This window comes from Phyllobates terribilis, unplaced genomic scaffold (genome assembly GCF_046119375.1).
Source record: "Phyllobates terribilis strain yellow unplaced genomic scaffold, ASM4611937v1 Scaffold_7__3_contigs__length_470593459, whole genome shotgun sequence".
Classification (NCBI taxonomy): domain Eukaryota; kingdom Metazoa; phylum Chordata; class Amphibia; order Anura; family Dendrobatidae; genus Phyllobates; species Phyllobates terribilis.
The window spans coordinates 276,985,499-277,000,571 of record NW_027362767.1 but is presented as its reverse complement, the minus strand read 5'-3'; the positions used below and the strand labels follow the sequence as shown (position 1 = coordinate 277,000,571).

Here is a 15,073-nt window from a genome sequence, read left to right as displayed (position 1 = left end):
GTATCACAGGAATCATGAAATCAGAGAATTATAAAGAGATTTTAGAGCAAAGTGTCCAACCCAGTGTAAGAAAACTTGGTTTGAGTTGAAGATCATGGGTCCTTCAGCAAGATAATGACCCAAAGCACACATCCAAAAGTACACTGGAATGCTTATAAAGGAAAAAATGGACTATTTTAAAATGGCCAGCAATGAGTCCTGACCTCAATCCGATTGAAAATCTTTGGAGTGAGCCGAAATCTGCAATTGGGAAAAAGAACCCTGCAAACATTCAAGAGCTTGAACAAACTGCAAAGGAAGAGTGGGAGAAAATTCCAGCAGAGAAGTGCAAGTAGCTTACAGACGGCAAGTGCAAGTAGCTTATAGATGGCTACAAGAAACATTTGGAGGTTGTCAGCAATGCCAAAGAGTGTGCAAGCAAGTATTAATTAGGGGTGCCTTTATTGCTGCACATGCTGTGTATTCTGTTTCTTCTTTGTAAATGCAACATGGACGTTGAAAAACAATGTTTTATTGTTGTATTACTTTGGACCACTAATTAAAAAATCCTGAGGATATAACTTTGGTACATTTCCATTTATTTCTAAATATATTGTACAGTGTGCGAAAAAAATTAAGGGGTGCCAATAATGGTGAGCAGCACTGTAAGATTCTAAGGGTATGTGCAAACGATCCTTTTTGGCAGTGCTTTGAATGCAGCATACTTGTGCTGCATCCAAAGTGTTTCATGCAGATGAATCCGCATGTGCTCATTGAATACATGCTGATTCACCGCATCCTATACATTGCACTGATAGAATTTCTCTTGCGGAGACTAGCGTCTCCGCAAGAGAAATTAACATGCTGCGGTCTATGAAGACGCGCCACACGTCCGTCTCTGCAGGTGAGCCACAGGAGCACGGAGACGCATAGTTATCGTGTGCACGCCCCCTAATAGCCCCGTTCAGTCCCTGAGGGGTATAGCTACATCTATAGAGCAGAGAATACCACCATCTTCTTCATCACAAAGATCTTCTGCTTCAGATGGTTTGTTTTATCCCCATCTAGGCAACCTGCTCTTCTTTGCTTGGAGGCTAAGAGGTCCAAACTGGAACAAAATTTGTCTCCTTCAAAAAATGATCAACGCTTTATTACAGAAAGCCTTTTAGAAACTGTTGATCAGATGTCTAGAAGAAATTTTGTGTTTAGCTCAAAGTCGAGTATTATTCTTTACAGATCTATCTCTTGTGCTTGAAATTGTGAAACATGGTTTCCAAAAGGACCTCAGAACCAAGACCCTTGTAGCAATCATGACTACTATCAACTTATTACGAATAGGAAGTTTCAGGTTGAGTGCACACGATGTGGTTTTAATGTGTTTCCGCGGCGGTTTTTCCACTTGGTAATAGGTCTGCCATGTATAGCATTGATAATCCGTATGTGCTGTGCACATGATGCAGAAATTTCCGCTGTGGATTATCATTGCGGCACAAACCGCAGCATAACCAATTCAAGCGAGATTCCAAGGCGAATTCGCACCCATTGACTTGCATTAAATCGCAGCAAACCCGCATGTATAATATCTATACATGCGGATTTGCTGCGTTTCAATGAAAATCAATAGGCGCAAAATCGCGGGGAATCGCGCTGCGGCTGGTACCCGGGTCGGGAGAGGAGGCTGCTACTCCTCTCATCCGACTGCTGCTGTGGCTCATAACAGCGAGAGCAGCGTGGATGGGAGAAGCAGCAGTCTTATCTTCCCAGCCTGTGTGCCCGCACTAGTAAAAAAAAAAATAAAAAAATAAAAATAAAAGAAAAAACCTCATACTCACCTGTCCGGCTTGCGCTCCGCAAAGTACTGGCAGGACCTGCAGTGACGTCACTAATCACCTGATGCTCACGCGACCATCAGCTGATCGGTGACGTCAGCAATCACCTGATGGTCACGTGACCATCAGGCGATCAGTGACGTCACTGGTCAGCTGATGGTCGCTTGATCATCGGCTAATCAGTGCCGGCAGCTGATTGCTGATCTCATGACCGATCAGCTGATGCTCACCGTGGGGACATTAACAAGAATGTTCCCACGTTCTCTATCTCACCGGGGCTCATCAGCTGATCTTCAGCTCATGAACCCAAGTGACCGCCTGCAGCCTGTATACTGACAGGGGGTGATTTTATATCCCCTGTCAATATACAGTGCTGTATTTTACAGCAGTGACATCATTGATGGCTGATGTCACTGCTGTAGAAGTGACACAAATCGTCGTGGGACACTTGGCGTTACGTTGACTGTGTCATTAACGGCGGACAGGTGAGGAATATTGTTGGTTTTTCTTTAGGAGATTGAGGGCTTCGCGGATGCCTGTAATAAAAAAAAATTGTAGAACTATGTGTGTTTTTTATTTCATTAAAATACTTTATTCTGGCCGTGCCTTTTATTGAAAAAGCGGCGACCATTTTACCACGCGGTTAGTAATGGGGGCGTCTTATAGACGCCCTCCATTACTAACCTAGGCTTCACGTCAGACACCAATACAAGGCTGATGTGAGCCTCAACCCCATTACCCCACTCGCCACCGCTACAGGGCAGTGGGAAGATCTTCCCTTGAGAAAGCTGTTTGGTACTCCACGCGAAACGCGCGTCGGGAAGCCAGTACCAACCATACCATTTTTGGAGGTGCATCGCTGACAAAGGGTAAGCAGTACCGAGGCTCACAATGTTTGTGTGCTCAGGCTTTGATTGTTTTTGGGGGCACCAGCTCTGACTATATCGCTACTGCCTGCGCAGCTGATAACACTGCAGTATACATACATTGGTTGCTTATCTTTTCAGCTGTCTCAGGCATTGTGGCTCTATAGATTGCTTGTGCACACTGACACCCCTCAATAAATTTTCCCAGGTATTCTTATATTTTCCCTTGTCAGTGCTTGCGCCTCTTGCTGCTATTTTCCATCTCCCTCCTGCCCATATCTTGTCTGTTTTTACTATTTTTGTATTAAATTAACTATATGTATCAATAAAGTTGAATTTACCTTTATAGAAAAATTGAAAAAAACTCAGTGTTGTTCGCTTTTTGTAAAGGACAGTGGGAAGAGCGAGGTTAAGTGCCAGATTTGGCGCATCCTATGGATGAGCCATTTCTGGGACTGCTGAGGGGTGATATTAATAGCCGTGGAGGGGGGGGAGTATCCATGGCCCCTTCCATGGCTATTAATATCAGCCCGCAGCTGTCTAGTTTAGCCTTTGCTGGTTAGATTTTATAGGGGGACCCCATGTCAATTTTTTTCTGGGGTCCCCATGTAATCTAGCCAGTAAAGGCTAAACTAACAGCTGTGGGCTGATATTAATAGCCATGGAAAATTGTTGGCTAATGGCCCCTTCCGCGGCTACTAATATCAACCCCCAGCAGTCGGCTTTCCCTCTGCTGGTTATAAAAATGATGCATGAGCTCACAACATTTTTTTTTTTTTAATGTTAGGCTCTGTGCCCAAAATTCAGGCGCAGCAGCACTTTGGACGCAAATTTTTGCTGCGTCCAAAACGTTTCATTCTATTGAATGCAGGTAAATCCACATGTGTTCGCTGAACCATGCGTATTTACCGCATTCTATACATTCTAGTGGTCAAATTTCTGTTGCGGAGACTAACGACTCTGCAAAAGAAATTGACATGCTACGGTCATGAAAGACGTGCCGCATGTCAGTGTCCACGGGTGATTCGCAGCCTCTGATTCACGCATAGCGGACATGAGATTTCTAGAGATCCCATCCACTATGCTGTAACTTCTGGATGCTGCGGGTTTGACGCTCTATGTACACGCAGCGTCACACCTGCAGCGGCTCCTGACCGTGGCCACGTACCCAAACTCACCCACAGCATGTCAATTTCTGTAGCGGACACGCCAGTCTCCGCTGCAGATTTTGACCGATTGAAGTGTCATTATATGCGGTGGATTCACATGTACCGACAACAAAAGTGCAGCATTAGAACACCGCGTTTTGGATGCAACATAAATATGTTGTGTCCAAAGTGCAGCTGAGTGCTGATCGGGGAGGGGGGACATAGGGGCTAATGAACAAGCTGTGAGATGTTATTTAATTGCCAGGGAAATGTTTGCCTAGTGGCACCTTCCCAGGCTAAAAAAAAACAGCTCACAGCAGTCACATAAATTACATGAATGGAAATGCTAATGAAGATTGGGTGAATGGGACTAGCTGACACCCTCTTTTGTTTGGTGATGTCAAGGTGTCAATCATACATTTTCATGACCAAACAAAGTAAAGGAACACACAGACACAGTGTAAACACTTTATTTGAAATACAACAGACCCATTCTTTAATCATTTAAATGAACCAATATACTCACCCCAATTCTTATGGTAATCCAAGGGCTTAAGCAACGTCCTACCAAATAACTTTATTTAGCTCCAAAAATCATTCATTGATGCTCAAAAACATTTAAAAAAACGCTTAAAAAAACGCATGTTAAAACGTGTCAAAAACGCATGTAAATCCGCATGCATTTTTTTCTGCCAGGGAGAGGCAAAAATGCTCAGAAAATTTCTGCTTCAATTCCTGAACATGTGCACATACCCTCCCAGTTAGAAATCCTTAAATAGACTCTTTATCTGAACCTCTTTTCTGATGTTATGATGGAGATGGACTGGAAAGACAATAGCGCAATACAGTCTTATCTGAGTAAAAAGATATCAAATGAACTGGAGATATGCTCACAACCACATAATGCACTTGAAAACAGGTTGCTGCAGACCCACAAGGATTCAAGGACGAAATGATAGTAGGAAAAATTGGGCTATATCCTGCCCTGCTTGGACATAAATGACCATGGATGGATGGATTCGGAGACGCGGGTGAAATGATAAGTGGTTTATCAACGCGTCTCGAAATTACACACTTCTTCTTTTTCTTCTTCTGTACAAACCACAAAGCTCCTTCCATAGTAGCATATAGTTTTTTTTAAGGTTGAAGGAAGACTAAGTCCATCTAGTTCAACCCATAGCCTAACTATGTTCCATGGTCATCTATTTCAAGAAGCACAGGATATAACCCAATTTTTCCTACTAGCATTTTATTCTTATCTGATGTTGACATTAAACTTTTTGACCTTTTAGAGTGTTTTGTCACGGGTGTATCAAGTGTGACAGACAGTTGCTCTGGATCCGGCTGTAGAAAGTCACTGCGCTTGGCATTGCAGACGCCTACTTGATCCTCTCATCTCTGTAGTGTAGTGATATCCTTCTATTATTAGGACCCAGCAGCGACCTCCACCTTCTGCTGCTGATTGACACACCCTTGCTTGGTAGTTAAAAACTCTGTGTCTACAGAGAGTCGTCGGTGACAGTTCTATGTTCCTCTGTCCATGCCTGGAGCACTAGTATTCGGCTAGATTCTTCTTGGACTTCCCTTGGAGGACAGTTGGCGTTATCTCTCTGGTGTCTTCTGAAGCTAAATGTATCCCCTTTGTTTACCTTTTGTCTTTAGTTACAGTGGGGCCTGACTAGTGTTCACCCCGTACCCTCCCTACCTAGGGCCAAACTCTAGGGACATTCAGGGATAAGGTTTCCTGCTTGGCAATAGGTGCGAAACCTATATAGGGACGACGGGGTAGTCAGGGTGATATTAGTTCTGGCTACGGGTCTCCACTCCCCCTTTCTCTAGTTGTTGGGCTCCCTTCCCCCCTCTTACCGTCGTTGTACACTTGTTCCTTCCCTCACCTTGTGTGACAGGTTTTCCCAAGTACAAAAGTTCATTTTAAAAATTGGCTGTGTCTGACCGTGTATGGAACATGGTCTGATCATACCACATCTCCTGGGCAAGGGAGGAAGCAAAAGAGTATACAGACATTACAGCATGGGATCACAAAGGATTCATTTTGTGAGATAAAATATTGTTTAAATCAGGCAGGGAAATGTTTTACCTCACAAAATGAATCCTCTGTGATCCCCTGCTGTACTGTCTGTATACTCTTTTGCTTCCTCCCCTGCCCAGGAGCTGTGGTATGTTCCGTATACGGTCAGACACTGTCAATTTCTAATATGAACTTTTGTTCGTGGGAAAACGACTTTAAGGTCTGATGCTTTGTGTCCATAACACGTTTCTAGGGATTAGGAGAGTTGCACGTACTTTCTCTTTCTGGTTCCATATTGGCTTCTGAGGACTGTTCCATGCTTTGAATTTTCCCTATTATCTACATATATTCCATGTATGTTCCCCACCTAACTACAGGGAATATAATAGATATTTGGGTATATGGGAAATGTGCTCAATTCCCTATTATCTACTGTAGGGATTCAATCTTTCTGTCAGCTGTTTAGGTACACACAGGCACTTGGTTCTTGTGTAAAACAGTCTTAGGTTTCTTATCCATCATAATAATAATAATAATTTTTATTTATATATACCAACATATTCCGCAGCACTTTACAATTAAGCGGGGACATGTACAGACAATAAAAACAATACAAGGTGAGACAGTTTAACAGTTACATTAGGAGTGAGGTCCCTGCTCGCTGCTTACATTCTACAAGGAAATAGGGGACACAATAGGTGAAAAGTGCTTGTTATTTCAGGTCCAGCAATTATAATAAATAGGGATTTTCATATAAGACTGCATGATCCGGTCATCAGCCAGTATGTTTAAGTGCAATAATCAAGTATCGAGTGCCGTTATCGTGTGCATGGAGGGTGTAGAGACAGATGAAGAGTAGGGAACAGATTGTGAATGATATTTAGAAGGAGGGAACAGGGGAAAGTTAGTTTACTGAGTAGTTGAGGTGGTAGGCTTGTTTAAAGAGATGGGTTTTTAAAGTGCGCTTGAAGACGTGGGGGCTAGGCATCAGTCGTATCGCCTGGTGTAGTGCATTCCAGAGAACTGGTGCAGCACGAGTGAAGTCTTGGAGATGGAGGTGCGAGGTTCGGATTATGGGAGATGTTAGTCTTAGGTCATTTGTAGAACGGAGGGCACGTGTAGGGCGATAGGTGAGAGAGGAGATATAAGGTGGTGCAGAACTGTGGAGAGCTTTGTGGGTGAGAGCGATGAGTTTATATTGGACCCTGTAGCAAATGGGCAACCAGTGTAATGACTGGCACAAGATGGAGGCATCAGTGTAGCGGCTGGACAGAAATAAAACCCTGGCTGCCGCATTCAGGACGGATTGGAGAGGAGAAAGTTTGGTAAGAGGGTGCCAGTAGAAGTCATTATTTACACAAAAAATTGTGATTATATAGTATGTCAAAATGATTTGAAAAATGATTGATCCAAAAAGTGAGACAATAATCATGTGACCATACAATCCCTTTAAAAATGAATTTTATTTCATTACTAAATCTAACACACCAAAAAAACTTGTGTAGGTGTAAAACTGTGTGATCATATAAATCTTGATAAAAAATAAGAGACCAGATACGGCCAACAAACCTATATCACCCTAGTCTCCACTTATCATTGTGACAACTTACAAGCAGAGTTTGGCACCCTAAGATACGACAATGGCGCTCCGACTCGATGACAGCTATCCCTTAGGCTATGTTCATACTAGGCGTTTTTTCAGAGTTTATTTATGCAAATTTTCAGCGGCATTATACAGTACCAGTAAAGTCTATGATATTTCAGAAATCTAAGGCACACACATTGGTTTTTGTGTCATCCGTATTTTGTGCTTTGCATGTTTTTTTGCACAATAGAGAATGTCACTTCTTTCAGTGTTTCTTCGCCCATTGAAAGTAATGGGTGGTGAAAAAATGTTGAAGAAACGCAAGTGTGAACATAGCTATCAGGTTTTACTGCGTTTCTAGTGAAAAAAGGCAAGTACAGCAGTATATGAAACTCATTTATTTTCGTTGTTTTACCATCTTGTCTTTGTCACCTGAGATGGTAGTTTGGATTAGGACAGATAAATTAAATTAGTGATGTGTAAAAAGTAAATATTAGCTGATCAAGATGTGAGATTGAACAGTACCAGTGGCCCACTAAGGTGTGAAATTGAACAATCTCTGAGCAACTCAATGGCAGACCATAGTGTGCAAATAAATAGTGTCCTAAAAACTCAATACACTGCCATTGTCTTAGAAAAACTATTTCTGAACAATTCACCTCCCCCACTGTTACATTTGTAATTTTGGTTAATGTGGTTTCACATATGTCTTGCATTGGTGACCTGTGTTCATGCTTCTGTGGTGGAAGCAAAGCTGAACTTTGGGATCCTGAAAAACGCACCAAAAAAACAAGACCTGCAATTTTGACGGAGCTTCTTTCCTGGCAAGAGATTAAGTTTTGCTTCAGAAAAAAAAAAACGCTGAAAAAACGCCTAGTGTGAACATAGCCTAACTCCCCTGGTATCGTCCTATCACTAAAGTGTAGAAAAGTGATGAATACGAATAGGTGCACAGATTGCTATGAGCCTATAATTCTAGCAGTAGTGGTGGAAGATTCAATCAGTCCTTGTTATTAGTAAACCACCACTTTGCTCCAACCAACCCTTTAGTATTCATGATAAGATAGAGAAAAAGGTTGGAAGATCAAAGAATTTGCATGTAAATACATGAACACTGACTCAATAACACAAAGATACAAATATACATACCACTCAATAAAACTAATCTAGATAAAACACATATCGTGAATTTTTATCAAGATTTATATGATCACAGAGCTCTACACCTACACAGGTTCACCTGGTGTGTTTTATAAGTCCAAATTAACCTATAAAATTTTCTCAAACTCTTACAGTACAAAATTTCATAAAATTACCAACATCATAAGCAAATCAGTACCTCCCTATTCTATATGAAAATGAACAATTGGCACATATATTAGACAAAGGGGTCAATTTGTGGCATGTAGATTTTGTATAATGGGTAATATCATGTCACCTAGTAAATATTCTGATACCTATGAGGACAAAAACAAGAACTGGCTCAGTATATATGGCTGTATTAAATGAGCACTCAGCAAATGTGCACTATGTACCTGATTACAAGTAAGCAAGGAATGCTGCTCTGTATCATGCCGTACACTTATCACATTTGTTCCTTCATTAACAGTGGTTTACATTATAGAATGCAGCGAGTGCTATCTACAATATGTTGGTTACATGTCCACAAACTCAAGATCCATATAGTGGAACATGTTACGGGCTCTGCCCCTAAAACCTCCACTGATGCTAAAAGACGCACCTTATTGGCTGCATCCAAACCTTTTTTGGATGTAGTCCAGGGGGTGTCACCGGTATGAAAGTTGCTGCAATTAAAAGGATGCAGAAGCCCAGTAGAGGCGGTAATTGGTTGGATAAAATGAGGGCACTTGAAGCTTTTTGGATCTTTCCACTCGTTTTCCACATGGACTTAATTATAAAATACAGCTGATGTATTTTTTATTAAATTAAATAGGTATTTTTCCGCATGCTTTATATTTTTTCTATGTCGGTACCCGTTGGCCAGAAACAATCTCTGATCAGACGCCACCTTCCGTCTTCACTATTTCCATCTCATCTCTTTTGACAGCTATGGGTTGTTTCAACCTAAAACATGTAAGATAATGACGGATCCTTTTTTTAACTGTTTGTATCTTTCTATCTAGTTTTTATCGTTCAGCGTAAAAGTTATGTTCTTAATATTTTCTTTTCCGGTGCTGGAGTTTTTCCTCGCGGTCCTCGGTCTCTATCCTGGTAGAGTTGCCAAACATCCAAAAATTCCTGGATTGTCTGTAAAATAGAGCACTTTTTCATGTCCATAAAAAACGGTGCCGGCGACGTTCCAGCGGTGGCAGCACGTGCGTGACGGGGCTCGCCTGCGCTTATGTCATGTGACTGGCGGGGACAGTGACACCAACGCTGATTGATCATGTGACTTAACAGCCACACATAAGCCCCAGGAACACAAGTGCCCACACCACTGGAACCACCCCGAGACCGGGGGTGAGTATAGGCGCTTTTAGTGTAACAGGTGGAGGGGGAACATTCAGATTGAAAACGGGTTGTCCTAGCAATGGACAATCCCTTAAAATTCATTCCCTGCCAGGACAGACATAAAGTAAAGTGCCAGAACCGCGAGACTGTGCCCTGAAGGGGAGAGAAGTGACGCCCTCTCCTGCGACACATGTCCCCTCCCCACCGGTAGGAGGCGCCCCCTCCACTCCCCGCCGAGACGCCACACTGCAGCTCCCATAATCCTCCCTGCCTGCAGCGCTCACTAGACGTGACTGAAAGGGGCGGGGCCTAAAGTTCTACTTTCCAGTCTGGCCCAATGAGCGCCTCCGGCATGTTGTGGGGGCGGGACACATTTATACCGGAAGCGCTAGCGCTGTGCGTGCGTCGCGTGTACAGCCTGTCCTGGTGTGTGCTGCTGTGTGCTCGGGTGACGGCATGAAGGAGCCCAGCGCTTCTGTCGGATCTCCGCCGGTTCCCGCCTTCCTCATGAAGCTGTGGGCGCTGCTGGAAGAGCCGAGTAACAGTGATGTCATCACATGGAGCTCGGTAATACCTCCTCGGGTCACAGTCTGAAAGGTCCAGTGTGCTCCCCACCTGGTAACAGTGGGATATACACCCCTATATCAGGAGCGTCAGGCTGTACACCCCTATATCAGCAGCGTCAGGCTGTACACCCCTATATCAGGAGCGGCGGCGTCAGGCTGTACACCCCTATATCAGGAGCGGCGGCGTCAGGCTGTGCACCCCTATATCAGGAGCGGCGGCGTCAGGCTGTGCACCCCTATATCAGGAGCGGCGGCGTCAGGCTGTACACCCCTATATCAGGAGCGGCAGGCTGTACACCCCTATATCAGGAGCGGCAGGCTGTACACCCCTATATCAGGAGCGGCGGCGTCAGGCTGTACACCCCTATATCAGGAGCGGCAGGCTGTACACCCCTATATCAGGAGCGGCGGCGTCAGGCTGTACACCCCTATATCAGGAGCGGCAGGCTGTACACCCCTATATCAGGAGCGGCGGCGTCAGGCTGTACACCCCTATATCAGGAGCGGCAGGCTGTACACCCCTATATCAGGAGCGGCGGAGTCAGGCTGTGCACCCCTATATCAGGAGCGGCAGGCTGTACACCCCTATATCAGGAGCGGCGGAGTCAGGCTGTGCACCCCTATATCAGGAGCGGCGGCGTCAGGCTGTACACTCTATATCAGGAGCGGCAGGCTGTACACCCCTATATCAGGAGCGGCAGGCTGTACACCCCTATATCAGGAGCGGCAGGCTGTACACCCCTATATCAGGAGCGGCAGGCTGTACACCCCTATATCAGGAGCGGCAGGCTGTACACCCCTATATCAGGAGCGGCGGCGTCAGGCTGTACACCCCTATATCAGGAGCGGCGGCGTCAGGCTGTACACCCCTATATCAGGAGCGGCAGGCTGTACACCCCTATATCAGGAGCGGCGGCGTCAGGCTGTACACCCCTATATCAGGAGCGGCAGGCTGTACACCCCTATATCAGGAGCGGCAGGCTGTACACCCCTATATCAGGAGCGGCAGGCTGTACACCCCTATATCAGGAGCGGCGGAGTCAGGCTGTGCACCCCTATATCAGGAGCGGCGGCGTCAGGCTGTGCACCCCTATATCAGGAGCGGCGGCGTCAGGCTGTACACCCCTATATCAGGAGCGGCAGGCTGTACACCCCTATATCAGGAGCGGCAGGCTGTACACCCCTATATCAGGAGCGGCAGGCTGTACACCCCTATATCAGGAGCGGCAGGCTGTACACCCCTATATCAGGAGCGGTGGCGTCAGGCTGTACACCCCTATATCAGGAGCGGCAGGCTGTACACCCCTATATCAGGAGCGGCAGGCTGTACACCCCTATATCAGGAGCGGCTTCGTCAGGCTGTACACCCCTATATCAGGAGCGGCTTCGTCAGGCTGTACACCCCTATATCAGGAGCGGCTTCGTCAGGCTGTACGCCCCTATATCAGGAGCGGCGGCGTCAGGCTGTACGCCCCTATATCAGGAGCGACGGCGTCAGGCTGTACGCCCCTATATCAGGAGCTGCGGCGTCAGGCTGTACGCCCCTATATCAGGAGCGGCGGCGTCAGGCTCTACGCCCCTATATCAGGAACGGTGGCGTCAGGCTGTACACCCCTATATCAGGAGCGGCTTTGTCAGGCTGTACACCCCTATATCAGGAGCGGCTTCGTCAGGCTGTACACCCCTATATCAGGAGCGGCTTCGTCAGGCTGTACACCCCTATATCAGGAGCGGCTTCGTCAAGCTGTACACCCCTATATCAGGAGCGGCTTCGTCAGGCTGTACACCCCTATATCAGGAGCGGCGGCGTCAGGCTGTACGCCCCTATATCAGGAGCGTCAGGCTGTACACCCCTATATCAGGAGCGGCAGGCTGTACACCCCTATATCAGGAGCGGCAGGCTGTACACCCCTATATCAGGAGCGGCAGGCTGTACACCCCTATATCAGGAGCGGCAGGCTGTACACCCCTATATCAGGAGCGGCAGGCTGTACACCCCTATATCAGGAGCGGCAGGCTGTACACCCCTATATCAGGAGCGGCAGGCTGTACACCCCTATATCAGGAGCGGCGGCGTCAGGCTGTACACCCCTATATCAGGAGCGTCAGGCTGTACACCCCTATATCAGGAGCGTCAGGCTGTACACCCCTATATCAGGAGCGGCAGGCTGTACACCCCTATATCAGGAGCGGCAGGCTGTACACCCCTATATCAGGAGCGGCGGAGTCAGGCTGTGCACCCCTATATCAGGAGCGGCGGCGTCAGGCTGTACACCCCTATATCAGGAGCGGCTTCGTCAGGCTGTACACCCCTATATCAGGAGCGTCAGGCTGTACACCCCTATATCAGGAGCGGCAGGCTGTACACCCCTATATCAGGAGCGGCAGGCTGTACACCCCTATATCAGGAGCGGTGGCGTCAGGCTGTACACCCCTATATCAGGAGCGGCAGGCTGTACACCCCTATATCAGGAGCGGCTTCGTCAGGCTGTACACCCCTATATCAGGAGCGGCTTCGTCAGGCTGTACACCCCTATATCAGGAGCGGCTTCGTCAGGCTGTACGCCCCTATATCAGGAGCGGCTTCGTCAGGCTGTACGCCCCTATATCAGGAGCGGCTTCGTCAGGCTGTACGCCCCTATATCAGGAGCGGCGGCGTCAGGCTGTACGCCCCTATATCAGGAGCGGCGGCGTCAGGCTGTACGCCCCTATATCAGGAGCGGCGGCGTCAGACTGTACGCCCCTATATCAGGAGCGGCGGCGTCAGGCTCTACGCCCCTATATCAGGAACGGTGGCGTCAGGCTGTACACCCCTATATCAGGAGCGGCTTCGTCAGGCTGTACGCCCCTATATCAGGAGCGGCTTCGTCAGGCTGTACGCCCCTATATCAGGAGCGGCTTCGTCAGGCTGTACGCCCCTATATCAGGAGCGGCTTCGTCAGGCTGTACGCCCCTATATCAGGAGCGGCTTCGTCAGGCTGTACGCCCCTATATCAGGAGCGGCTTCGTCAGGCTGTACGCCCCTATATCAGGAGCGGCTTCGTCAGGCTGTACGCCCCTATATCAGGAGCGGCTTCGTCAGGCTGTACGCCCCTATATCAGGAGCGGCGGCGTCAGGCTGTACGCCCCTATATCAGGAGCGGCGGCGTCAGGCTGTACGCCCCTATATCAGGAGCGGCGGCGTCAGGCTGTACGCCCCTATATCAGGAGCGGCGGCGTCAGGCTGTACGCCCCTATATCAGGAGCTGCGGCGTCAGGCTGTACGCCCCTATATCAGGAGCGGCGGCGTCAGGCTCTACGCCCCTATATCAGGAACGGTGGCGTCAGGCTGTACACCCCTATATCAGGAGCGGTGGCGTCAGGCTATACACCCCTATATCAGGAGCGGCAGGCTATACACCCCTCTATCAGGAGCGGCGGCGTCGGGCTGTACACCCCTATATCAGGAGCGGTGGCGTCAGGCTATACACCCCTATATCAGGAGCGGCAGGCTATACACCCCTCTATCAGGAGCGGCGGCGTCGGGCTGTACGCCCCTCTATCAGGAGCGGCGGCGTCGGGCTGTACGCCCCTCTATCAGGAGCGGCGGCGTCGGGCTGTACGCCCCTCTATCAGGGGGCGTCGGGCTGTGCGCCCCTCTATCAGGGGGCAGATGGTAGGACCCGCAGTTTCAGGCTGTACATCCCTTTATCAGGACTGGTAGTGTCAGGCTGTACACTCCTGGAGTTATAGCTTCTGTATCAGATCCTTTGTCAGCAGTGTTTACACCCCAGACTAGTAGAATCTTTGTAATCTATATTAAATCTACACTTTTGTTTCTGAAATCCTTGTTTTTCATTTTTTGCGAAATTCGTTGTCAAATTTTTGGACAAATGAGCTACAGATGCTGCAGTGTTGGCCCTGCACCTATAACTGTCTGGCCTGTCTCCATGTGTTTTCCCCCGTCAGTGACTTGACAGGCTGTTCTTGCCTTCCCCGCCTGAGATCTCCCATGGATCGGTGTTCCTTGGGCCGGCGCATGCACAGATCAGTACTGCCTCTCGCATCATTAGATCCTTGCAGTGCATGTGCTGCTCCAGGTAATGCCAGTACCTGCGATCTCCACTGGGGCAGAAGAGTTACCCATCAGTTACTGATAGCATAAATAGCTGAAAAGCGAAAAAGACGAAAATAGTGGCGCTGCTGATTTATGCAGAAGTGAAGTTAGGCAGAAAAAGATGGAGCAGGTTTAATCAGGATAAAACAGGCTGCACGTTTCGGCACTGAGCCTGAGCTTTCCTCAGGCCTATTACAGTAACAAGTATCAGAAATTTATGGAAAAGTGAAAGGAGGATTTTTTTCTACATATCAGGAATTTATATACCTACAACAAGGAAAGGAAATGACGACATGGGGATGGGTCAGAGTGCATGGATTCTACCTTTAAAGGGAGTCTGTCAGCACAGAATGACTGTTCAGACCAAGCCCAGGCACTCGGTGCGTCGTAGTCAAACATTTACATTCACCTTCCCACCTGCTTGGTTTCCATCTATCTCTGCCTCTATGAAGTCAGAGCTGTCAATCAAAGGGGGAGTGGAGATGGGGGGGGGGAAGGTGTAT

General features: G+C 47.4%; 1 protein-coding gene across 1 annotated transcript in view; it reads left to right on the top strand.

Moving 5' to 3' along the window:
• Positions 1-10,263: 10,263 nt before the first annotated feature.
• Positions 10,264-15,073, top strand: part of LOC141154642 (heat shock factor protein 3-like) — a 52,616-nt gene continuing 47,806 nt past the window's right edge. Inside the window, exon 1 of the mRNA XM_073640907.1 lies at positions 10,264-10,475. Within this exon, the coding sequence (XP_073497008.1) occupies positions 10,365-10,475 (111 nt within the window). The 5' untranslated portion in view covers positions 10,264-10,364. The remainder of the gene's footprint in view (positions 10,476-15,073) is intronic.